This window comes from Oncorhynchus kisutch, linkage group LG14, assembly GCF_002021735.2.
Source record: "Oncorhynchus kisutch isolate 150728-3 linkage group LG14, Okis_V2, whole genome shotgun sequence".
Lineage (NCBI taxonomy): Eukaryota > Metazoa > Chordata > Actinopteri > Salmoniformes > Salmonidae > Oncorhynchus > Oncorhynchus kisutch.
In genome coordinates this window covers 89,948,044-89,975,088 of record NC_034187.2, presented here as the reverse complement: position 1 = coordinate 89,975,088, position 27,045 = coordinate 89,948,044, and the positions used below count along the sequence as shown (strand labels likewise).

At 41.6% G+C, this 27,045-nt stretch overlaps 2 protein-coding genes across 13 annotated transcripts; one reads left to right on the top strand and one right to left on the bottom strand.

Annotated features, from left to right (window-relative positions):
* rnmt (RNA (guanine-7-) methyltransferase) lies at nucleotides 1–23,726 on the bottom strand. 2 transcript variants are annotated; one of them, XM_020473329.2, is made up of 11 exons: nucleotides 23,403–23,726; nucleotides 22,660–22,919; nucleotides 22,428–22,554; nucleotides 22,151–22,273; nucleotides 21,784–21,899; nucleotides 21,203–21,384; nucleotides 15,122–15,286; nucleotides 13,333–13,450; nucleotides 11,240–11,341; nucleotides 10,137–10,170; nucleotides 1–1,309 (listed from the first exon to the last, which is right to left on the bottom strand). In XM_020473329.2, the coding sequence occupies exons 2-11, from the start codon at nucleotides 22,834–22,836 to the stop codon at nucleotides 1,272–1,274; spliced, it is 1,182 nt and encodes a 393-aa protein (XP_020328918.1). In that variant the 5' UTR covers nucleotides 22,837–22,919; nucleotides 23,403–23,726; the 3' UTR covers nucleotides 1–1,271. The 2 variants fall into 2 exon arrangements, with proteins under 2 accessions (XP_020328918.1, XP_031645042.1); XM_031789182.1 differs by lacking the exon at nucleotides 23,403–23,726 and adding an exon at nucleotides 23,017–23,035.
* fam210aa (family with sequence similarity 210 member Aa) lies at nucleotides 23,714–26,916 on the top strand. 11 transcript variants are annotated; one of them, XM_031789184.1, is made up of 5 exons: nucleotides 23,714–23,851; nucleotides 24,618–24,655; nucleotides 24,844–25,270; nucleotides 25,815–25,926; nucleotides 26,075–26,916. In XM_031789184.1, the coding sequence occupies exons 3-5, from the start codon at nucleotides 24,891–24,893 to the stop codon at nucleotides 26,372–26,374; spliced, it is 792 nt and encodes a 263-aa protein (XP_031645044.1). In that variant the 5' UTR covers nucleotides 23,714–23,851; nucleotides 24,618–24,655; nucleotides 24,844–24,890; the 3' UTR covers nucleotides 26,375–26,916. The 11 variants fall into 11 exon arrangements, with proteins under 11 accessions (XP_031645044.1, XP_031645043.1, XP_031645052.1 ...); XM_031789183.1 differs by having other exon boundaries at nucleotides 23,728–23,851; nucleotides 24,864–25,270; XM_031789192.1 differs by having other exon boundaries at nucleotides 23,753–23,851; nucleotides 24,931–25,270.
* Nucleotides 26,917–27,045: the final 129 nt, after the last annotated feature.

The window sequence follows — 27,045 nt, the reverse complement described above, 5'->3', positions numbered from 1 at the left end:
TTACATTGAGAGACAATCACATGTTATTTTATTTGTGGGAATACTTTGGAACAGGTTTCCTCAATTCAACTCATTTTAGGTAAATTCCTTGGGGGGGGGGGCAATGGGCCCTGGTCAATAGTAGTGCACAAGATAGAGAATAGACAGAAGGAACACATACACCAGGTAATCAACATAGGGTTACATAAAGGTTTGATGTGTTGATCAGGGTGATTACCTGAATCATAGTTGAGCCTTAAAATACCTCTACAAGGTCATCTTACTTCAAACTAGCATTGATCCACTGATCTAATCCTCTTGAAGAATCAATTCAGCAGTGAGACTGGACTGCAGAGAAACAGGCTTCTATCTGGAAATAGTCCAAATCTGGTAGAAATGTGTGTTGGAGACAGTACCCAAAGCTGCCCATCATTTGCAATTCTGAAATGTGAAAATGTATGACTACTTTGATGCCTGTGCTATGCATCCTTAAATGTCATTTAAGAGTAAGTAACACCCTATTTATTATTTAAGTGATAATGCCCTCAAAGGCGGTGTTTGGAGGATATATTGGCATGGGTGTGTTGTCTCAGGCCAGCAAACCGTGCCAATATACCTTCAAAACACCAGCTTTAAGGGCATTATCACATAAATAATAAATAGGATGTTGTTGTTGGAACTCTTAAAGGACTGTTGAAAACTAAAAGTTAGTCAAAAAAAAAAGTGACATAATGTCAAGATGCTTTTTATAGTGGAGATCAAGGTTATAAATGGCCTGGCTGGGCTGATGAGATAGGATTGTGCAGTCAGATGGAACGGAGTAAATAGGCATTTTAACGTCATAGATTTAGCCAGTGGTAACTCGTGGAATAGACACCGGGCTGGAATGCGCTTTTAACCAATCAGCATTCAGGATTAGACCCACCCGTTGTATAATACACATCACTCCAGTTAAAAGACATCACTAGGTTAAATGACCAGGATAAAGGTGAAGTAAACACTGGACAGATATGAGCTACAGATGATGACAACAGTCTGGCTGTAGCTGATATAATAAGAACCAGAGGATAGATTGATAGATGGATGGATGGATGGATAGGCAAGACAAGCTTACTCAAACCAATAATATTTCACAACAGGAAAACATTAAAACTACTTTTTTTTTTACCATGCTCTGCAGTGGGCAGCAAGTCAGTTCTTTAAAAAAAAAATCCCCCCCAAACATACCAAACAAAAAGACAGTGTAATATTGACGAGTCGACCTGTCAAACTGGAGTTCTCTTCTCTGGCATTCAGGACATTTTCTCAAATGCAAACACCAGGTAGATGCCTTAGAGAGAGAGATGGAGAGAGAAAGAGATGGAAGAAAGAGTTAAATTTAACAGGGTCCTCATTAGCTAGTGCAGGAAGATTATTAAAGAGAGATATTAATCAAACATAATTAAAACAACTCATTTGCAGACAGGCCACTGCAGTGTCACAACCTCAACTCAGAGCAGAAGAATTTGGTCCAACCAAAAATATTGCCTTACATGTTCTTGATTAAAGGCCTAGTGCAGTCAAAAACGTGATTTATCTGTGTTTTATTTATACAGTGCATTCAGAAAGTATTCAGACTGCTTCACTTTTTCTACATTTTTACGTTACAGCTTTATTCTAAAATGGATTACATTGTTTTTCCCCCTCATCAATCTACACACAATACCCCATCACGACAAAGCAAAAACAGGTTTGTAGAAATGTTTGTAAATTGATTATTTTTTTATTTGTTTTTAAACGTAAGTATTATATTTACATAAGTATTCAGTACTTTGAAGTCTTCTTGGGTATGACACTACAAGCTTGGGACACCTGTATTTGGGGAGTTTATCCTATTCTTCTCTGAAGATCCTCAAGTTCTGTAGGGTTGGACACAGCTTTTTACAGGTCTCTCCAGAGATGTTCGATCGGGTTCAAGTCCGGGCTCTGGCTGGGCCACTCAAGGACATTCAGAGTCTTGTCCCGAAGCCACCCCTGCATTCTCTTGGTTGTGTGCTTAGTGTCATTGTCCTGTTGGAAAGTGAACCTTCACCACAGTCTGAGGTCCTGAGCACTCTGGAGCAGGTTTCATCAAGGACCTCTGTACTTTGCTCCATTCATCTTTCCCCCCATCCTGACTAGTCTCCCAGTCCGTGCCACTGAAAAACATCCCCACTGCATAATGCCGCAACCATCATGAGTCACTGTAGGGATGGTATTGGCCAGGTGATGAGCGGTGCCTGGTTTCCTACAGACGTGACTCTTTGCATTCAGGCCAAAGAGTTAAAACTTGGTTTCATCAGACCAGAGAATCTTGTCTCTCATGGTCAGAGTCCTTTATGTGCCATTTGGCAAACTCCAAGCGTGCGGTCGTTTTACTGAGGCGTGGCTTCAGTCTAGCCACTCAACCATGAAGGCCTGATTGATGGAGTGCTGCAGAAATTGTCCTTCTGGAAGGTTCTCGCATCTCCACAGAGGACCTCTGTCATGATCGGGTTCCAAGACACATCCTTGGCCAATGCTGCAGACATTTTTTGTACCCTTCCCCAGATCTGTGCCTCGACACAATCATGTCTCGGAGCTCTACGGACAATTCCTTCAATCTCATGGCTTGGTTTTTGCTCTGACATATACTGTCAACTGTGGAAACTCAGACAGGTGTCCCAAATCATGTCCAATCAATTGAATTTACCAAAGGTGGACTCCAATCAGGTTGTAGAAACATCTCATGAATGATCAATAGAAACAGGATGCACCTGAGCTCAATTTGGAGTCTCATAGCAACGGGTCTGAATACGTAAATAAGGTCTGTTTTTTTATTTGTAATACATTTGCAAAAATGTCCCAAAATCTGTTCTCGATTTTGTAATTTTGGGGTATTGTGTGTAGATTGATGAAGGAAAACCATGAATTTAATACACTTTAAAATAAGGCTGCAATGTAAGAAAAAGTGAGAAAAAAAAGTGAAGGTGTCTGAATACTTTCCGATTGCACTGTATGTCCACACTGAGGATGGAATAATACTGTGAAAATGATAAAGGCCCTTTTAGTTTAGGAGCTGTTTGAAAAGACTGCCTATAATTTCAGCCTGTTTAGGTGGGATGGAGTTTTGACCTGCCTGGTGCCATCACCTGGCGGTAAATTAGTTAATAGACCAATAAGTGCGTTCCAAACCCCTCTGCCAATAACAGCTAGTTTTCAGTTCTCCTCCCCAGTCAGACCACTCCCAAACAATCCTAGCTAAATTCTTGCTTGAGAAATTGCTCTTTGCTAAGAAACTATTTTTTGTTTTTATTCAAATGGTCATAAAGAAACAATCACAGTAAGGTTATGGGATGTTAACGTTTAACCGTTAATTGGTTAGCTGCTGAAAATACATTACACCGGTCAGTCTAGTGTTAATTTGCATAATTTAGTGGAATTAAATTGCTGCGCGTGCATTTTCATTAGTCTTCATGATTCTTGTTTATCACACAGCATACACAGCCTAGTTTGAGGAGCACCTGTCAAACAGCGTGAGAGCAACTCCTCAAAATGCTGGTACTGGTGTTAAACATGTGCTTTTAAGCACAGTCAATGCACAACAAATAATTCTAAATGTATGTTAACTGTTCTGATGGTCACGATTTGAGGTACTCTTTTTATTTCTCAAGCTCAACTCAACATAATTCAAGCGATTCATTTATAAAGACAATCCCAGCATTTATCTCCTGTTCTATTGGTTTTCATATCAACTTTCTTTCTTTGAGATCATAGTGGAAGAACACTCAAAGCCTCAAAGATGATCCAATTAACAAGCCAGTTAGCTACCACATACATGTATTGTCAAACTGTAAACAGAGTAGCAGAAACAAAACATGTGAAGCCTTTACTACAGAAGATATTTAAAAAAACAGACCAATTTGTGAAATTGTTCATCTGACATGTGGTTGCTTGAGGCTTGATGCTCACAGAATCAGTAGGCTATTAAAACACTCAAACAGAAGCAGGTTGGGTCCTATTTCTGTAGATATACAGTACCAGTCAAAAGTTTGGACAATAACCTCAATCAAGGGTTTTTGTTTTTACTCTGTCCTACATCGTAGAATTTTTAAAAAGCAACAATATTAAAAAGGTTCATTGCAGCCGCTTTAATCTCAATAGCAAATCATTTCTAGGTAACGATTAAGTACACTACATGATCAAAAGTATCTGGACATCTGCACATCGAACCTCTCATTCCAAGATCATGGGCATTAATATGGAGTTGGTCCCCCCTTTGCTGCTATAACAGCCTCCACTCTTCTGGGAAGGCTTTCCACTAGATGTTGGAACGTTGCTGCAAGGACTTGCTTCCATTCAGCCACAAAAGCATTAGTGAGGTCTGGCACTGATGTTGGGCAATTAGGCCTGACTCGCAGTCAGCCTTCCAATTCAACCCAAAGGTGTTCGATGGAGTTGAGGTCAGGGCTCTGTGCAGGCCAGTCAAGTTCTTCCACACCAATCTCGACAAACCATTTCTGTATGGACCTCGCTTTGTGCATGGGGGTATTGTCATGCTGAAACAGAAAAGGGCCTTCCCCAAACTGTTGCCACAAAGCTGGTAGCACAGAATCGTCTATGTCATTGTATGCTGTAGCGTTGAGATTTCCCTTCACTGGAACTAAGTGGCCAAGCCCAAACCATGAAAAACAGCCCCAAACAATTATTCCTCCTCCACCAAACTTTACAGTTGGCACTATGCATTGGGTCAGGAAGCATTTTCCTGGCATCTGCCAAACCAAGCTTCATCCATTGGACTGCCAGATGGTGAAGCGTGATTCTTCACTCCAGAGAACGCGCTTCCACTGGTCCAGAGTGCAATGGCGGCGATGTCAGTTCTTGTGCTAACGTTGCGTCCAGAGGTAGTTTGGAACTCGGTAGAGAGTGTCGCAACCGAGGACAGACCATTTTTACACTTCAACTTCACAATAACAGCACTTACAGATGACTATTCTACTGGCAATGTTTGTCTATGGAGATTGCATGGCTGTGAGCTCGATTTTATATACCTGTTAGTAACTGGTGTGGCTGAAATAGCAGAAACCACTAATGTGAAGGGGTGTCCACATACTTGTATATATAGTGTACCTTACTGTGATTTTGACCAATTTAATTGAAAACAAAGAAACAAAAATAGCTTCTTAGCTAGAACAATTTCTCAAGCAAGAATTTTGCTATGACTGTCTGTTAGTGATCTGAGTGGAGAGGGGAAAACCAAAAACTAGCTGTTATTGGCAGAGAGGTTTGGAACTCTTATTGGTCTATAAATTAATTTACCGGCTGGTGATGTTACTCTTGGCTCGGCCCTAATTTAAGTGCTATCGGTCACCTCTGGCCGCATGGCCAAGGACCAGTCAGCCATCCCACCCTCTGACGTTAGCCAACCTAGCTAATCAAAAATGTTAATTGATTAACCTCGGCTTGACTACCACCATATAGCTATTTATATACAGTAGCCTAGGTTTGTTTCATACACTTCTATTTGGGTTGAAAAGTTACACCTTCAAATGTTCTAAATGGAATGAAACCCCAGTGTTCTGTCTCTTATCGTATCCATCCGGGAATTCTCATTTCCTAGGTCTTTTGGCCTATTAGGCATCTCTTTTTTCATGCTTGGTCTTGTAAGTTAACCTAGGACCTATACTGAACATATAAGTACAACACGCAACAATTAAAAAAATGTTACTGAGTTACACTTCATAAGCAAAAAAACAGTCAATTGAAATAAATTCATTAGGCCCTAACCTATAGATTTCACATGACTGGGAAAACAGATATGAATCTGTTGGTCACAGACACCTTAAAAAAAAGTAGGGGCGTGGATCAGAAAACCAGACAGTATCTGGTGTGACCTCCATTTGCCTCATGCAGCGTGACATCTCCACATAGCGAGTTGATCAGGCTGTTGATTGTGGCCTCTTGTCCCCCTCCTCTTTAATGTGCGAAAGGAACTGGAACAAGCTGTTTTACACGTCAATCCAGAGCATCCCAAACATGGGTGAGATGTCTGGTGAGAATGCAGGCCATGGAAGAACTGGGACATTTTCAGCTTCCAGGAATTGTGTACAGATCCTTGCAACATGGGACTATGCATTATGCTGAAACATGAGGTGATGGCGGCGGATGAATGGCCAGATCTCGTCACGGTGTTTCTGAGCATTCACTTTTCCAATGATAAAATGCAAAGGTGTTTGTTGTCCGTAGCTTATGCCTGCCCATAACACAACCCCACCATGGGACACTCTATTCACAACGTTGACATCAGCAAACCGCTCGTCCACACAACGGCAATCACACTGTCTGCGGTTGTGAGGCCGGTTGAACGTACTGCCAAATTCTCTAAAAAGACATTGGAGGCAGTTTATGGAAGAGAAATTAACCTTTCATTCTCTGGCAACAGCTCTGGTAGACAGTCCTGCAGTCAGCATGCCAATTGCACGCTCCCTCAAACTTGAGACATCTGTGGCATTGTGTTGTATATTTTAGTGGCATTTTGTCCCCAGCAAGGTGCACTTGTATAATAATCATTCTGTTTAATTAGGTGGATGGATTATCAAGAAACAGGTGTGTCATATCTTGGCAAAGGAGAAATTCTCACTAACAGGGATGTAAATGAATTTGTGCACAAAATTTGAGTGAAATCAGCTTTTTGTGGATATGGAACATTTCTGGGATCTTTTATTTCAGCTCATGGAACATGGGACCAACACTTTACATGTTGCGTTCATATTTTTATTCAGTGTTCAATGTCTATAAATATGCTTTGTATGTGTATCCATTCATTTGACTAAGTATGTGTATCCATTCATTTGACTAAGTATGTGTATCCATTCATTTGACTAAGTATGTGTATCCATTCATTTGACTAAGTATGTGTATCCATTCATTTGACTAAGTATGTGTATCCATTCATTTGACTAAGTATGTGTATCCATTCATTTGACTAAGTATGTGTATCCATTCATTTGACTAAGTATGTGTATCCATTCATTTGACTAAGTATGTGTATCCATTCATTTGACTAAGTATGTGTATCCATTCATTTGACTAAGTATGTGTATCCATTCATTTGACTCAGTATGTGTATCCATTCATTTGACTAAGTATGTGTATCCATTCATTTGACTCAGTATGTGTATCCATTCATTTGACTAAGTATGTGTATCCATTCATTTGACTAAGTATGTGTATCCATTCATTTGACTAAGTATGTGTATCCATTCATTTGACTCAGTATGTGTATCCATTCATTTGACTCAGTATGTGTATCCATTCATTTGACTCAGTATGTGTATCCATTCATTTGACTCAGTATGTGTATCCATTCATTTGACTCAGTATGTGTATCCATTCATTTGACTAAGTATGTGTATCCATTCATTTGACTCAGTATGTGTATCCATTCATTTGACTCAGTATGTGTATCCATTCATTTGACCAAGTATGTGTATCCATTCATTTGACTCAGTATGTGTATCCATTCATTTGACTCAGTATGTGTATCCATTCATTTGACTCAGTATGTGTATCCATTCATTTGACTCAGTATGTGTATCCATTCATTTGACTCAGTATGTGTATCCATTCATTTGACTCAGTATGTGTATCCATTCATTTGACTCAGTATGTGTATCCATTCATTTGACTCAGTATGTGTATCCATTCATTTGACTCAGTATGTGTATCCATTCATTTGACTCAGTATGTGTATCCATTCATTTGACTAAGTATGTGTATCCATTCATGTGACTCAGTATGTGTATCCATTCATTTGACTCAGTATGTGTATCCATTCATTTGACTCAGTATGTGTATCCATTCATGTGACTCAGTATGTGTATCCATTCATGTGACTCAGTATGTGTATCCATTCATGTGACTCAGTATGTGTATCCATTCATGTGACTCAGTATGTGTATCCATTCATGTGACTCAGTATGTGTATCCATTCATGTGACTCAGTATGTGTATCCATTCATTTGACTCAGTATGTGTATCCATTCATTTGACTCAGTATGTGTATCCATTCATGTGACTAAGTATGTGTATCCATTCATGTGACTCAGTATGTGTATCCATTCATTTGACTCAGTATGTGTATCCATTCATGTGACTCAGTATGTGTATCCATTCATTTGACTAAGTATGTGTATCCATTCATGTGACTCAGTATGTGTATCCATTCATTTGACTAAGTATGTGTATCCATTCATTTGACTAAGTATGTGTATCCATTCATTTGACTCAGTATGTGTATCCATTCATGTGACTCAGTATGTGTATCCATTCATGTGACTCAGTATGTGTATCCATTCATGTGACTCAGTATGTGTATCCATTCATGTGACTCAGTATGTGTATCCATTCATGTGACTCAGTATGTGTATCCATTCATGTGACTCAGTATGTGTATCCATTCATGTGACTCAGTATGTGTATCCATTCATGTGACTCAGTATGTGTATCCATTCATGTGACTCAGTATGTGTATCCATTCATGTGACTCAGTATGTGTTAATCCATTCATGTGACTCAGTATGTGTTAATCCATTCATGTGACTCAGTATGTGTATCCATTCATTTGACTCAGTATGTGTATCCATTCATTTGACTCAGTATGTGTATCCATTCATGTGACTCAGTATGTGTATCCATTCATTTGACTCAGTATGTGTATCCATTCATGTGACTCAGTATGTGTATCCATTCATTTGACTAAGTATGTGTATCCATTCATGTGACTCAGTATGTGTATCCATTCATTTGACTCAGTATGTGTATCCATTCATTTGACTCAGTATGTGTATCCATTCATGTGACTCAGTATGTGTATCCATTCATGTGACTCAGTATGTGTATCCATTCATTTGACTAAGTATGTGTATCCATTCATTTGACTCAGTATGTGTATCCATTCATTTGACTCAGTATGTGTATCCATTCATTTGACTCAGTATGTGTATCCATTCATGTGACTCAGTATGTGTATCCATTCATTTGACTCAGTATGTGTATCCATTCATGTGACTCAGTATGTGTATCCATTCATTTGACTCAGTATGTGTATCCATTCATTTGACTCAGTATGTGTATCCATTCATTTGACTAAGTATGTGTATCCATTCATTTGACTAAGTATGTGTATCCATTCATTTTACTCAGTATGTGTATCCATTCATGTGACTCAGTATGTGTATCCATTCATGTGACTCAGTATGTGTATCCATTCATTTGACTCAGTATGTGTATCCATTCATTTGACTCAGTATGTGTATCCATTCATTTGACTCAGTATGTGTATCCATTCATTTGACTCAGTATGTGTATCCATTCATGTGACTCAGTATGTGTATCCATTCATGTGACTCAGTATGTGTATCCATTCATGTGACTCAGTATGTGTATCCATTCATTAAGTTATTAAATAATACAAAGCTTTGACATTTGCTTCTCATGACCATTTCTTGATCTTTGTCGGCAAAAGCATAATACTTGAATGCACATGGTTTTACTATAATGTTAAATGGAATCAGATATTAGACTTTAATTATATTAATTGGATAGTCGATTCATGGGTCATATGTGAGTTATATAATATACACATATCAAAGATGACCCCACTACATCACCAGGCCAAAATGCTACCCTGCCAAAACAGGCTGAAATTTCAAGCAGTCTTTTCAAACAGGTCTTATACCATATACTTTTCACAATGTCACAGTATTACTCCAACCTCAGTGTGGACATATATATGAAAGTGACATTTTTGAGTGCACTGGGCCTTTAAAGTTTTATATTGTCCTATACGAGATTCTGTAGAGAAATCATTATGACGGTACTATGCCTAATATCCACGACCAAGCTAACAATTAATAACACCACAGCGTTGAGTCTCTAAACCAGAAAGACTATTGAAGTAAACATTATGTAATATACATTCATCTTTACATCTCTAGCTGTGAAACAATACATTTCAGCCTTTACTGACATTTATTACACTGTAAAATTAGATTAGAAACAGTAGATTAATACTTAGAATTATATTCTGAACTAATGACTAATACTGTTAGTAGAAGCAGTTAACATGACAGGTTAGAAACCAAACCCATGGTACATACTTGTTGCCTCCCACTCAGACTTGCTCAATGTTCCCTGTACAGAACAGACAAGAGGCAATACAGAATGGTCACACGGCTGTTTCTGAACATGATCAAGTATTGAATATTCAAATGTTTCTGAACATGGTCAAGTATTAGATAGTATAATGTTCATTTTAAAACACTGTCCTTTAAAACACTGTCACTTAGGTACCATGAAAGACTCTTGATTAGAAATGCATCTATTAAATGTGTGTAAACTCTTTCACTGACTGCATCATTAACATTTCTTTAAGGGGCAATCTGCACTTCCAACAACAACAAAGCCCATCCCTCCACTTGTTTTGGTAAAAAGATGAGGGATGGGGCTGGAGAAAAGTAACCACAAAAAGAGACAGATCTATGGATCCAAGGGCTGATCATCCATGAGATCAAAAGTATAGTTTTAACCAGGTTTGGGGGCTATAGAGTGTTTGTTGACAATTTCATTATTTACCTTAGAGAAAACAAGGCAGTATTTTGGGTTCTGATGGGGTAGGACAGTTGAACTAATCTCATGAGGCATGTATATGTTATATTCTTCAAGAATCAAATGGTTATATAATTAATTTAACAGTCCAAATATGTATTTAAATAGCAGATTGCCCCTTTAAATAAAGTAGTTTCACAAAAGCTAAAAGGTTCAAAGTGATATCTCATTGTAATCTTAGCTTCCCCTAAGATTTCTTTTAGCAGCAGTGACATAGTTGGCATGGGGGGGGGGCAATGGAATGGTTTTAGAGACCCTCTTGGCTGCGGAGATGAAATTGTAATGTTTTAAAACAAATTTACTGCAATTGTACACATTTTGCAGTGTTCTTATGCTGTCTGAGTGACTCAAATTATCAATAAATCAATGGATGCCATGAAATGTGTTTTATAGACTCTCCCTGACTGTCTTTTCTATTTTGGTGATTGTCAGTTCTTGAAGATGATCGTATTGAAAAATATATTGTTCCGTTATCTTTTCTACATACTTTGGTGGTTTAAGTTTACACTGAAAACACTGCATCTAAATATCTATTGTAGTCATGGAGTTGTGCTTGGCAATATGAAAACAGGTCCCCAGACATTCATTCTCTTACCAACGGCAGCCTGACATTAGGGCTGTCAGCCTTCTCCTTGGCGTGATCATAATCATCAAGGTTGTCTGAGGATGACTTGTTCTTGTTGTCTGTCGGGAAAGACTGACACAACAACACAATTACAGCAACTTCCAAGTTCTATTGAGCCAGGTTGAGTCACAACGTGTGGCCGTAGACTCAGCGGGTCTATAATACACTCCGGATACATAAAGAGACTTGTCCTTGGTTACTGATGTTAAGAACACCTCTTTCTCTGCGGAGGTCCTAAACAGAGACATGATCAATTTGAAGGCTGTCGCTCCGGGCTAGTGAAGACTTGATCTTGTTTCCAGATGCTACACAGACACATGCTATCTGAAGAACGGACTAATCCTCATGTCAAAAGCTATGGGACATCATTGAAACAATTCCTGGTTCATCAAATCATAAAAAGTTTGCTTTAATAAATTAGTGTGACCTTTGTATTGCATTCACCTAAAGTACAGCTTTTCTGTCCAGATTGGAACTGTGTTACCTTCACGTCATATCATTAACAGAGGTACTGGTGTGTCTGTACCAGAGAGTCATATCATTAACAGAGGTACTGGTGTGTCTGTACCAGAGAGTCATATCATTAACAGAGGTACTGGTGTGTCTGTACCAGAGAGTCATATCATTAACAGAGGTACTGGTGTGTCTGTACCAGAGAGTCATATCATTAACAGAGGTACTGGTGTGTCTGTACCAGAGAGTCATATCATTAACAGAGGTACTGGTGTGTCTGTACCTGAGAGTCATATCATTAACAGAGGTACTGGTGTGTCTGTACCAGAGAGTCATATCATTAACAGAGGTACTGGTGTGTCTGTACCAGAGAGAGTCATATCATTAACAGAGGTACTGGTGTGTCTGTACCTGAGAGTCATCATACATTTTATATTTGAGATTCTTCAAGTAGCCACCCTTTGTCTTGATAACTTTGCACACTCTTGGCATTCTCTCAACCAGCTTCATGAGGTAGTCACCTGGAATGCATTTCAATTAACAGGTCTGCCTTGGTAAAAGTTCATTTGTGGAATTTCTTTCCTTCTTAATGCGTTTAAGCCAATCAGTTGCGTTGTGACAAGGTAGGGGTGGTATACAGAAGATAGTTAACTGCACATCAGATTGCATCCCAAATAAATGATTCACAGAGTTCAAGTAAGAGACACATCAACTGTTCAGAAGAGACCGCGTGAATCAGGCCTTCATGGTCAAATTGCTGCAAAGAAACCACTACTAAAGGACACCAATAAGAAGAAGAGACTTGCTTTGGCCAAGAAACACAAGCAATGGACATTAGACCGGTGGAAATCTGTCCTTTGGTCTGATGAGTCCAAATTTGGATTTGATTCCAACAGCCGTGTCTATGTGAGAAGCAGAGAAGTTGAAATTATTATCTCCACATGTGTGGTTCCCACCGTGAAGCACGGAGGAGGAGGAGGAGGTGTGATGGTGCTTTGCTGGTGACACTGTCAGTCATTAATTTAGAATTCATGGCACACTTACCACATCATTCTGCAGCGATACGCCATCCCATCTGGTTTGCGATTAGGGGGACTATCATTTGTTTTTCAACAGTTTCTCAACAGGACAATGACCCAACACACCTACAGGCTATTTTACCAAGATTTTACCAAGAAGGAGAGTGATGGAGTGCTGCATCAGATGACCTGGCCTCCACAGGCACCCTACAACCCAATTGAGATGGTTTGGGGTGAGTTGGACCGCAGAGTGAAGGAAAAGCAGCCAACAAGTGCCCAGCATATGTGGGAACTCCTTCAAGACTAGTAGAAAATAATTCCAGGTGAAGCTGGTAGAGAGAATGCCAAGAGTGTGCAAAGCTGTCAAGGCAAAAGGTGGCTACTTTGAAGAATCTCAAATATATTTTCCATTTGTTTAACAGTTTTTTGGTTACTACATGATTCCATGAGTGCTATTTCATAGTTTTGATGTCTTCACTATTAATTTTACAATGAAGAAAATAGTAAAGAAAACGTAAAGAAAAAGTAAAGAAAAACCCTTGAATGACTAGGTGTCCAAACTTTAGACTGGTAGTGTATATTGATCCCTACCTCCAGCCCTTGCATCCTCTGCATCAACATCTTGTGCTGGTCGTTCTTTATGTGCTCCTCAAAGAACTGGGAGAACGTTTTCTTAAACACCAGACGCATGTTGTACTTCTTGGCCATCCTGTCAATAGAACACACTAGTTTAGCTCTCTGGTGATATAACAAAGTATATTTACAAGAATCTCAGACATTGTGACATTTTGGATCATAACACAGAACAACTACAAAATGTATTTACCAATGAATACAAAGACGTTATCAAAGAAAGCATTCTGTTTGTGAGGTCAAGTTTTGCCAGGTGCATGACTGATTCCATGTCATTCTTTGTCCACCATCTTCTGGTATCTTCTAATATTACAATATGACTAAAATACCAAGTGAAGACAGTTCCCTGCCTTCCTACAAAATGTTAAAAACAAATGTTATGCCCAGGGGTTGGAACCGGTTACCAGTTCAGGGAACAGAACAGAAAACCGGAAAATAAAATGTTTAAGGTAGTGAAACAGAACTTGGAATGAAAGTCATCCATACCGTGATTTTAAAAGCATGGGAACCTGTTAATACCAATATTTTAAAAGCATGGGAACCTGTTAATACCAATATTTTAAAAGCATGGGAACCTGTTAAGACCAATATTTTAAAAGCATGGGAACCTGTTAATTCCAATATTTTAAAAGCATGGGAACCTGTTAATTCTGATATTTTAAAAGCATGGGAACCTGTTAATTACAATATTTTACATTCCATAAATGTTTTTCTAGTCCCCCCCCCCCCCCCCCAAAACAAAAACGCAACAAAGTGCCTATGCAAAGCCCTCGCCGTCTCACTGAGAAACATATTCTAGTGTCCGCAGTCTGAACATCTGCTCTAGTATGTGTGGTGTTAAGGCTACTGTAGCCCCTCCCCCCTCTGAGGCCCAGGCTACCGTAGCCCCCCCCCCCCCTGAAGCACAGGCTACTGTAGCCCCCTCCCCCCCTCTGAAGCACAGGCTACTGTAGCCCCCCCCCCCCTCTGAAACCCAGGCTACTGTAGCCCCCCCCCCCCTCTGAAGCCCAGGCTACCGTAGACCCTCCCCCCCCTGAAGCCCAGGCTACTGTAGCTCCTCCCCCCCCTGAAGCCCAGGCTACTGTACTGACGTTACAAGCTTCATTATTAGCTAGAGTAGAATGGATTCACTTTTTCAATGTTAGTTAAAGATACTATAGGCCTAGTTCACATTTTATGTTGGATTATTAACTACAAAAAGACGTGTTTTTAATTCTGGTGCCGCTCTACATACACAAAATTGTTAGATAGCTGTAGCTTGTTAGATAGCTAGCTCAAAGGACATTCAAAGTTCCTCCAAAGAAGCTGCTCCTCTGTAGGTCCTAATTCAGATAATGCATGTCATAACATGCCCAGCGCTTCAAGCCTCCTCCTCAACACGCTCTCACTCTCTTCCCATCCGCAAAGTTTCAGTCGCATCTTGCGCCATAGGCTACACTTCTGTTCAACACACATGTAAACAACTAGCTTGCCTTCTCTATCCGCACTGATTGGTGAAGTCATTTAACAAGGTAAATGTAAAAACCTAATTTCACAGGTTAATATACACCAGTACTTTTTTGGGGGGTTCAAACCGGTCCAGAACTTTATTTTGCTGGTCGGAACAGTGTAATGGCCAAACCAAATGGTGGTTCTGTTCAGAATGAAACGATTGGAAATGAATTTCAGTGCCAACTCCTGGTAAAGACATCTACTTCAATTTTCACAAGCAGGTGGATTCACTTGACCAAAATGTCACAACACTTACTCTTCAAACAGAGGGAAGTAAACCAGGAACTCTGGGACATTGACCACCCCCTCCAGATTAAAGTCATACTGACAACCGAACAGAGGGTAGTCTCCCTTCTTCTGAAACGTCACGCTGAACACCTCATTACCAAAGGAGTTAGAGTCTAAGGTCTCCACACGCTTCCTGAAGGGGAAAAGAACACAAGCCATCAAGTCTATAAATCATGTCATCAAGCCACTGACAGTAACCATCAGGTTGATACCATGTCATCAAGCCACTGACAGTAACCATCAGACCAGCGGGTAGATACCATGTCATCAAGACACTGACAGTAACCATCAGACCAGCAGGTTGATACCATGTCATCAAGCCAATGACAGTAACCATCAGACCAGCAGGTTGATACCATGTCATCAAGCCACTGACAGTAACCATTAGACAAGCAGGTAGATACCATGTCATCAAGCCACTGACAGTAACCATCAGACCAGCAGGTTGATACCATGTCATCAAGCCACTGACAGTACCCATCAGACCATCAGGATGATGTCATCAAGCCACTGACAGTAACCATCAGACCATGAGGATGATATCATGTCATCAAGTCACTGACAGTAACCATCAGGTAGATATCATGTCATCAAGTCACTGACAGTAACCATTAGACCAGCAGGTAGATATCATGTCATCAAGCCACTGACAGTAACCATCAGGTTGATACCATGTCATCAAGCCACTGACAGTAACCATCAGGTTGATACCATGTCATCAAGCCATTGACAGTAAACATCAGACCATCAGGATGATATCATGTCATCAAGCCACTGACAGTAACCATCAGACCAGCAGGTAGATATCATGTCATCAAGCCACTGACAGTAACCATCAGACCAGCAGGTTGATATGTCATCAAGCCACTGACAGTAACCATCAGACCAGCAGGTTGATACCATGTCAGCAAGCCACTGACAGTAACAATCAGACCAGCAGGTTGATATCATGTCATCAAGCCACTGACAGTAACCATCAGACCAGCAGGTTGATACTATGTCATCAAGCCACTGACAGTAACCATCAGACCATCAGGATGATGTCATCAAGCCACTGACAGTAACCATCAGACCAGCAGGTAGATATCATGTCATCAAGCCACTGACAGTAACCATCAGGTTGATACCATGTCATCAAGCCACTGACAGTAACCATCAGACCATCAGGATGATACCATGTCATCAAGCCACTGACAGTAACCATCAGACCAGCAGGTTGATGGGTCATCAAGACACTGACAGTAACCATCAGACCATCAGGTTGATACCATGTCATCAAGCCACTGACAGTAACCATCAGACCAGCAGGTTGATACCATGTCATCAAGCCACTGACAGTAACCATCAGACCAGCAGGTTGATACCATGTCATCAAGCCACTGACAGTAACTGTCAGACCAGCAGATTGATCCCATGTCATCAAGCCACTGACAGTAACAATCAGACCAGCAGGTTGATACCATGTCATCAAGCCACTGACAGAAACCATTAGACCAACAGGTAGATATCATGTCATCAAGCCACTGACAGTAACCATCAGACCAGCAGGTAGATATGTCATCAAGCCACTGACAGTAACTATCAGACCATCAGGATGATATCATGTCATCAAGCGACTGACAGTAACCATCAGACCAGCAGGTTGATACCATGTCATCAAGCCAATGCCAGTAACCATCAGACCAGCAGGTTGATACCATGTCATCAAGCCACTGACAGTAACCATCAGACCAGCAGGTAGATACCATGTCATCAAGCCACTGACAGTAACCATCAGACCAGCAGATTGATACCATGTCATCAAGCCACTGACAGTAACCATCAGACCAGCAGGTTGATACCATGTCATCAAGCCACTGACAGTAACCGTCAGACCAGCAGATTGATACCATGTCATCAAGCCACTGACAGTAACCATCAGACCAGCAGGTTGATACCATGTCTTCAAGCCACTGACAGTAACCATCAGACCAGCAGGTTGATACCATGTCATCAAGCCACTGACAGAAAGCATTAGACCAGCAGGTTGATGCCATGTCATCAAGCCACTGACAGTAACCATCAGACCAGCAGGTTGATGGGTCATCAAGACACTGACAGTAACCATCAGACCATCAGGTTGATACCATGTCATCAAGCCACTGACAGTAACCATCAGACCAGCAGGTTGATACCATGTCATCAAGCCACTGACAGTAACCATCAGACCAGCAGGTTGATACCATGTCATCAAGCCACTGACAGTAACCATCAGACCAGCAGGTTGATACCATGTCATCAAGCCACTGACAGTAACCATTAGACAAGCAGGTAGATACCATGTCATCAAGCCACTGACAGTAACCATCAGACCAGCAGGTTGATACCATGTCATCAAGCCACTGACAGTAACCATCAGACCATCAGGATGATGTCATCAAGCCACTGACAGTAACCATCAGACCATGAGGATGATATCATGTCATCAAGTCACTGACAGTAACCATTAGACCAGCAGGTAGATATCATGTCATCAAGCCACTGACAGTAACCATCAGGTTGATACCATGTCATCAAGCCACTGACAGTAACCATCAGGTTGATACCATGTCATCAAGCCATTGACAGTAAACATCAGACCATCAGGATGATATCATGTCATCAAGCCACTGACAGTAACCATCAGACCAGCAGGTAGATATGTCATCAAGCCACTGACAGTAACTATCAGACCATCAGGATGATATCATGTCATCAAGCGACTGACAGTAACCATCAGACCAGCAGGTTGATACCATGTCATCAAGCCAATGCCAGTAACCATCAGACCAGCAGGTTGATATCATGTCATCAAGACACTGACAGTAACCATCAGTTCGATACCATGTCATCAAGCCACTGACAGTAACCATCAGACCAGCAGGTAGATACCATGTCATCAAGCCACTGACAGTAACCATCAGACCAGCAGATTGATACCATGTCATCAAGCCACTGACAGTAACCATCAGACCAGCAGGTTGATACCATGTCATCAAGCCACTGACAGTAACCATCAGACCAGCAGGTTGATACCATGTCATCAAGCCACTGACAGTAACCATCAGACCAGCAGGTTGATACCATGTCATCAAGCCACTGACAGTAACTGTCAGACCAGCAGGTTGATACCATGTCATCAAGCCACTGACAGTAACCATCAGACGAGCAGGTTGATACCATGTCATCAAGCCACTGACAGAAACCATTAGACCATCAGGTAGATATCATGTCATCAAGCCACTGACAGTAACCATCAGGTTGATACCATGTCATCAAGCCACTGACAGTAACCATCAGGTTGATACCATGTCATCAAGCCACTGACAGTAACCATCAGACCAGCAGGTTGATACCATGTCATCAAGCCACTGACAGTAACCATCAGACCAGCAGGTTGATACCATGTCATCAAGCCACTGACAGTAACTGTCAGACCAGCAGATTGATACCATGTCATCAAGCCACTGACAGTAACCATCAGACCAGCAGGTTGATACCATGTCATCAAGCCACTGACAGAAACCATTAGACCAACAGGTAGATATCATGTCATCAAGCCACTGACAGTAACCATCAGACCAGCAGGTAGATATGTCATCAAGCCACTGACAGTAACTATCAGACCATCAGGATGATATCATGTCATCAAGTGACTGACAGTAACCATCAGACCAGCAGGTTGATACCATGTCATCAAGCCAATGACAGTAACCATCAGACCAGCAGGTTGATACCATGTCATCAAGCCACTGACAGTAACCATCAGGATGATACCATGTCATCAAGCCACTGACAGTAACCATCAGACCAGCAGGTAGATACCATGTCATCAAGCCACTGACAGTAACCATCAGACCAGCAGGTAGATACCATGTCTTCAAGCCACTGACAGTAACCATCAGACCAGCAGATTGATACCATGTCATCAAGCCACTGACAGTAACCATCAGACCAGCAGGTTGATACCATGTCTTCAAGCCACTGACAGTAACCATTAGACCAGCAGGTAGATATCATGTCATCAAGCCACTGACAGTAACCATCAGACCAGCAGGTAGATATCATGTCATCAAGCCACTGACAGTAACCATCAGACCAGCAGGTAGATATCATGTCATCAAGCCACTGACAGTAACCGTCAGACCAGCAGGTAGATATCATGTCATCAAGCTACTGACAGTAACCGTCAGACCAGCAGGTAGATATCATGTCATCAAGCCACTGACAGTAACCGTCAGACCAGCAGGTAGATATGTCATCAAGCCACTGACAGTAACCATCAGACCAGCAGGTAGATATCATGTCATCAAGCCACTGACAGTAACCATCAGACCAGCAGGTTGATGTCATCAAGCCACTGACAGTAACCATCAGACCAGCAGGTTGATACCATGTCATCAAGCCACTGACAGTAACCATCAGACCAGCAGGTTGATACCATGTCATCAAGCCACTGACAGTAACTGTCAGACCAGCAGGTTGATACCATGTCATCAAGCCACTGACAGTAACCATCAGACCAGCAGGTTGATACCATGTCATCAAGCCACTGACAGAAACCATTAGACCAACAGGTAGATATCATGTCATCAAGCCACTGACAGTAACCATCAGGTTGATACCATGTCATCAAGCCACTGACAGTAACCATCAGGTTGATACCATGTCATCAAGCCACTGACAGTAACCATCAGACCAGCAGGTTGATACCATGTCATCAAGCCACTGACAGTAACCATCAGACCAGCAGGTTGATATCATGTCATCAAGCCACTGACAGTAACCATCAGACCAGCGGGTAGATACCATGTCATCAAGCCACTGACAGTAACCATCAGACCAGCGGGTAGATACCATGTCATCAAGCCACTGACAGTAACCATCAGACCAGCGGGTAGATACCATGTCATCAAGCCACTGACAGTAACCATCAGACCAGCAGGTAGATATCATGTCATCAAGCCACTGACAGTAACCATCAGGTAGATATCATGTCATCAAGCCACTGACAGTAACCATCAGACCAGCAGGTAGATATCATGTCATCAGGTTCCTGAGACATTAAACACTGCTCAAGGCATTGAGAGTTCTAATAATCTGCGCAGAATGGCTCAATGGTGAACGTGCAAAAAAAAAGTCAGAATTCAGATGCCATTGTTTTAGCACTACCCACCGAGTTCATAAGCTACAGTGTGCGACATGGTTCAAATGTGCCAATAAATCAGAACAAGCTACCTTTTAGTTTTTTTTCAAATTGCCGGCATCTTGAAGCTGAACTTGGTATCATGTATATGGTGCAAATGCCCATAAAAAAATAAAAAAACACACCACACACACACATCACATCACACACACACACACAACTAACCAGGTTTCCACCAACCCTTTAATGTGAGTAAATTATGTTGGAAGAATAAAATGTCACGATAGGCCTCAGAAGGAGCACGTCGGTAAACTTTCCAAATGTTGACCAAACAAGATACACTTTTTATCTCTAAAATGAATTATGCGAGAAATAGTGGTGGAACTGCCTTTACGGCCAAACATTGATAATAAGCATTTAATTGAGTATGTTGTGTATGTTGAGTATGTTGTGTAGTCCTCCCACTATGACTCGTCAGGAAACCATGCAGTTTACGAGGCTACAGATGAAATAAGTTGAGATGAACTTCAGAGGGTGGTGAAAGTTCCTGGTGATGAGCTAAATGCTTCTTTCCAATAAATATTGAGGGTCTTATTCTGGTGACATGATGAGCGATGCTTGACTGCCGTTTAACTAATAAAAATGGCCATAATATCATGTAGGTATCCTTCCCAACCTCTGCCAGCCGTTGGCACACTCGCTATATAATCAAACAAAATGTGACAAAAGCATCAGTTGTCTCGATTTGAAAATGCAATGGAAACCCATTTAACATTATTTTTTTTGGTACTGAAATTAAACGTAAAAGTAATTTATGTGCACTATGTCATCACGCACAGCCATTTCAAATATGTCTGGTGTGGTGCCTATGAAGTATCTACTTACACCAGTTCATATGCATCTGGTGTGGTGCCTATGAAGTATCCTCCTGGTCTCAGCCTCTCACAGGCGTTCTTCAACATCAGGTCCGCCTGCTGCTGAGTCTCAAAGGAGTAGTGGTACACAAACTGACAGCTGGTCACATCAAACTCCATCTTAGGATCCTTCAGCTTGTCTGTCAGCAGCTCCTGAAGAAAGAGGGGAAACAGATGAAATACCACCATGCAATGTTGGTGGTATCGAGAGGTTGGAAGAATGTTGTGAATGAATGGTGCCTCTACACCGGGCAATGTGACACGGTGCCTCTACACCGGGCAATGTGACACGGTGCCTCTACACCGGGCAATGTGACACGGTGCCTCTACACCGGGCAATGTGACACGGTGCCTCTACACCGGGCAATGTGACACGGTGCCTCTACACCGGGCAATGTGACACGGTGCCTCTACACTAGGATAATGTATGAGTGAAAGTTACATTTATTTCTGCACACAGAACATTGTGATATTCTGATTTTCTAGTTTTTACAGACCAAAACAAATGACCACTGTGTTGTATGTGTAGAGAGAGGGTGTGTCTGTGTGCACCTTGGTACAGTCGGCTGTGATGAACTCTGCAGAGAAGATACGCTCGTTAGGATGACCCCTCTTCCTCATATACTCATAACGAACCTGGCACTGCTCCACCGACACTGCTGCTATGTCTGAGAACACAACATGAAAAATAAACAGTAGTTCACCCCAAGGCTTCTTTTCAACAGGCCTTCCCCGATTTCTCATGTTCTCTGTACCTACTGCTCAGAACACCAGCGAGGAGAGGACACAAGCAATCAAGAGAAGACTGAGAAAGATCCTAGATGTGGTTGGGAACAAGCTTTTTGTAATCTTGCTGACTGTTACTCAGACAGAAAAAAATGGCTAAATATTGTCTCTCCAACTAAGAAACCCGTTCTACCTGCACAGACCAACCGGCTAATGTGTCCTTTCCTCCACTTGAGCAGGTCTCCACCTTTCCCACAGCCCAGATCCAGAACAGACAGCTCTCTGCGGCTCTGACGTACCGTGTCCAGGATCTCACCTGGGAGGATGGGAGGGACCACTAGTTTACAAGACATCATGACCACAAATATAAAGACTAACTGAGTGCAAACTCGCCCTGAGGAATCTTCTGTATTTAAATCAGCTAGCAGATGAACAGTGGAAACATTTTTAATAGTAATTTAGAATCTCACCAATTAGAACACTTTTAAGCCAGTTGTTGAAATTCCTCATGTAGAATATTCTGCTCTGGCTCCTGGCAGCGAGGCCGGTCTCCTGGAGCGTGTTGTAGTGGGTCGCCACCTTCTCTCCATGACCATGCTGGTACATTTGAGAGAACGAGAGAGGGAGATGATTCACTGATATCTCATTCAATAGTTATCTAATTAATCAGTTCAGATCCTTTCTAATTCATCCATTTCTTACCTGTTTCTTAGTTGGAGAGCCGTCATCCTCTTCCTCATCGTCATGCTTCCTCTTGGTGGTAGACTTCTGTCCTGTACTGGACCCACTGTTTCGGTCTGCACTGGAAGACAGATGCCCATTCCCACCCTCTCCTGTCTCTGTCTTGGACAGGTCCACAGCCTGATCAACCTCTGCCATCTCCACTGGTCAGAGAAGAGTCAACTTTGGCAGGAGTGTTTTGTCAAAATAATTGCAATGGCACGTTCAACTTCAGTAAATTTCTGCAAATAATTTGTAAAATCAAGAGATGTTATTTACTTTCACAGAACAAGGTAGCTAACGTTATATGCTAGTGAAATACATCTAAGCTAACATTACTTGGTTTTCCAAATGTATCTAAATGATGTAGCTAGTTAGACAGTATGAAAGTGCCAGTCGAACGCTGTTTGTGTTCTGTATATGAGATGAGCAGCTTCTGAACTGGAAAAAGATCAATAACAACAATGTGTAACTTAGTTTGAGTGGAAGTAGCACCAGCTAGCTGGTTACAGTAGCAAGCTAACTGGCTAAGAATATTTCATCCTGGATAGCATAATTTGCACATATGAAAAACACACTTTACAAGTCGCTTGGTGCAAAGTACAATGAAATTATTTCAACGTGTTGAAAACATTATGGGGAAAAAAAGCTAGCTAACGAACGGCATTGTACATTTAGCTACAAGACCGCATAACATTGTTAAAAACCACAGTGTTCACACTCACTTGAGTTTTCCGCCATTAAGCGTTTGCGACGGTCGTCATTTTGTAGTTTCCAACACCAAAATATACGGTATCCCACCCCCTACTGGCCCGGAGTGCGATGGATGCTTTTTGATGAATGACTGCTGTTATGTAATATTACTTTTTATCACATTATCTGTTAGCTATAGGGGAACACATTATGTAATATGCGAAGAAAATCAACATGCTGTTATTGTGTTTTGTGTGATCAAGTGATGCTTTCAATTTTTGTAGAAAACGCAACAAACGTCAGTGGCGTGTTTGGTGGTGCAGAGCTGCCGAATGTCTGGACTACTCTTCCCACAAATCCTTGCGGGCCTATCACTTGACGTAATATTTATGCGACGTGAGGATTTTCTGCTGAATGCCAGAAGGACAAATCGAAACTTTAGCCTGGGTTGAAAGAACGAAACACCATGTCGGATTGTCAAGTACGTTCATTCAAATATATGATGATAAATGTACGTTGTGTTGGTGGCTTACATTGTGTGTTGCCATCAACGTTGTGCGATGTTTGGGGCCTCCCGAGTGGCACAGTGGTCTAAGGTACTGCATCTCAGTGCTAGAGGCGTCACTACAGACCCTGGTTCGATCCTGGGCTGTATCACAACCGACCGTGACCGGGAGTCCCATAGGACATAGCACAATTGGCCCAGCGTCGTCCGCGTTATGGGAGGGGTAGGCCTTCATTGTGAATATGAATTAGTTCTTAACTGGCTTGGCTGGTTAAATTAAATTAAAATGTTGCTAACTAACCCCTACGGCTAGTTAGCCAACGACGTGCGTACCTCGATCATTGAGTTTTGGTACACAAGTCCAATGGAACGCTGCGTTCGGGTTGCAGAAGAAATTGCAGTGCGTTCTGTGAAATCGGAAGTATGCATCCAATTGTAGGCGTAGACTTGAACAGAAATAGTAGAACATGGTGAATGATGAACTGTTGGTGCACAAATATCCACGAACAAGTGGATTACATAATGGAAAAAGTTTGATTGCAGAATTGATCAAGGTCAAGGTGTTGCTTATCTTTAAACTATTAATGCATGCTTTGATTTGTGTAGCGATCAGCGAGCTAGCTACATGAAATTGTGGTTCAATACCTAGATAGAAGTTCATTGAACATGAGTGAGTGATAGAACATTGAGTTGGATGGTTATCCTAGATAACTAGCTTAAGTTTGCTTGTCTTCCATTTCAGCAACTGGATCAACTTTACTGAACCGTTATTCAACTAAGGTAGCTATGGCATTGTTCTGTTTTACACATTCAACATGCACCAAGTATTACACTAGTCGCGTTAATGTCATCCATTGTTGAGAAAAAATTGAACTTTTCTGATCACATCAATAATGATTGTTTTTTAGCTATGTTGTTGAATAAAACGTGTGAATACAAAAACGCTCATTGGAACCAAGTGTGTGTAGTGTGTTGTTTTGCTACATAGGGTGGACTTGGCAGCAACTGTAAGAAGATGCAGCATCTCTTTAACCAGAGAGCGTTGTGGCAATCAGCTGCCCTGCGCTCCATGCTTCTGGGCCCAGTTACCTTGCAGCCGTCCACTATTTTGGGTCCACGGATGGCCTCCTACTTCCTCAGGAACTCTTGCCTCATCCCCAGCCCACGCTGGGTGAGCACATCAGGAGCAGTGTGGACCACAGCACCCCGTAAGTCCACCACGGAAGAAGGCCATAGCCAGGCTGACCCAGGCCAGGAGGATATCCTGGGGGACCGGTCCATTGGGCTGGTCCAGAGGTTCAGGAGAACTCTAAAGCAGTATGGGAAGGTCATGATTCCCCTTCACCTCATCACCTCCTCCATGTGGTTCGGGACATTTTACTATGCTGCCATGCAGTAAGTTTGATTTAATCTTTATCTATGTAGGGAAGTTCCAATGTCTCTTTTTGCAAGGGAGCTCTGATTCACAAAAATGCAGCATGAAATACAAAGTACATAATAAGGAACACGATATTATAACAAACAGTTCTATGCTACGCTGCCATGCAGAAAGTTACGAGTAATAAAGTTGTACAGCAATATCAAAATATTACTTTGCAAACTGAAATGAGAGGAAGGGACAAAGACAAACCCATAAACATTCATGTACAATGTGAGATGTTTTTCTGAGGCTGTTTCTGTTACTCCTCTCCATATGGGCATTAGTGATAATGGGCTTTTCTCCATCCCCCGGTCAACCTGAGGTTACTGGCTGACACAGACACAGCTGAGTCTCATTTAGATAGACAACCCTGATTGTTTAATCAGAATAGTGTACGCCTGGCCTGCTTTATTTAGGCTCAGACTAGGCTGGGCCCAGTGATGGTCATTATTTTAGTTGTTGACACTTGACTGACTTGATGTGTCATAGAAAATTAACCATATTAAATTAACCATTTAGGGGTATAAATGTCGTTCCGTTTCTGGAGTATGTTGGATTCCCGGAGAAGCTTGTTAAGCTGTTGGAGCATTCCCAGAGTGGCTATGCACTGACTGCGTATGCCATGTACAAGGTAAGAATGCTCATCTCATTACACGTTTGGACTGCATGTTGAACTATGGCAGTTCTTTTGAGTGTTGGCCCAGAGCTAAATCACCACATTCATCTAAACACATCATACAAATCACATTAACCACAATGTCCATGTTGTTTATTGCCAGATTGCCACCCCAGCCAGGTACACCGTGACATTAGGGGGGACATCCCTATCGATCAGGTACCTCCGTAAACATGGCCACATGACCACTCCACCGCCTGTTAAGGAGTATCTGCAGGACAAGATGGAGGAGACCAGGGGACGCCTCTCTGAGAAGATGGAGGAGACCAAGGACAGGTTCTCTGAGAAGATGGAAGAGACCAGAGATCGTCTGTCGGGGAGGATTGGGGATAACAAGGACAAGTTGGCAGAGAAACTCCAAGAGACCAAAGACAAAGTGTCTTTCAGAAAGAAGCCGGAGTAGATAACATGTTAATTCCTGGATATAATTAAGTAGATGTTCATATGGCCACTATAGCCCTTCAAAAGGATGGGTGGACACATCACCCTAAACTGACTTCATCAGACACCACATACTCATAACATCTAAGCATTTCTCTTCTCACCTCCACGTCTGCTTGACTGCAAATAGTAGGCTGCTGCACCTGCTCAAATAGCAAAGGTTACAATGGATCTGGTAAGTAAGGAGAAAAATAGTTATATGAAGTTAAAAGTAGGAAAAAGGGTGCTATATTTTCTGGGAAATATTTGGATGAAGGAGTGATTCCAGAAGAACATGGTATGTGTGGTAGAGGAGTGGGCTTTGAATTGTTTCACTGCAGAAGTAGACTATTAAACACTTATTGTCCCCAGTCAGTCACAACCACAACATTCACACTGGCTCATGTTACAAGAAGGTTATTGTTGTTTTTACAATGTTATATTGAGAGATGTATCTGAAATATGAAAAAGTACTTGTTGTCCATTGGCTTTCCAATTAAAACAACTGTTCAGTAAGATGTGCTACATGGTTTTCTAGGTTTGATTTCAGCTGAAATACTCAAATATAAATGTGTTATTGGTACAGTCTTAACCATGTTGGTGACGTTTGGAGTAGGAAGCCTTAATGTCAAACTGATCTTTTCTTTTGCTTTT

Bases quoted from the DNA above. Each gene is read 5' to 3' on its own strand.
- rnmt (XM_020473329.2), bottom strand. From the start codon at position 22,836: ATGGCAGAGGTTGATCAGGCTGTGGACCTGTCCAAGACAGAGACAGGA. The intron at 22,274-22,427 runs GTGAGATTCTAA...CCATCCTCCCAG, and splicing joins GCTTAAAAGTGTTCTAATTG to GTGAGATCCTGGACACGGTA. The intron at 10,171-11,239 runs GTAAGAGAATGA...TGTTCTGTACAG, and splicing joins CTAATGTCAGGCTGCCGTTG to GGAACATTGAGCAAGTCTGA.
- fam210aa (XM_031789183.1), top strand. From the start codon at position 23,785: ATGCCAGAAGGACAAATCGAAACTTTAGCCTGGGTTGAAAGAACGAAA. The intron at 24,656-24,863 runs GTAGCTATGGCA...TTTGCTACATAG, and splicing joins TGAACCGTTATTCAACTAAG to GGTGGACTTGGCAGCAACTG. The intron at 25,271-25,814 runs GTAAGTTTGATT...TTAACCATTTAG, and splicing joins TTTTACTATGCTGCCATGCA to GGGTATAAATGTCGTTCCGT.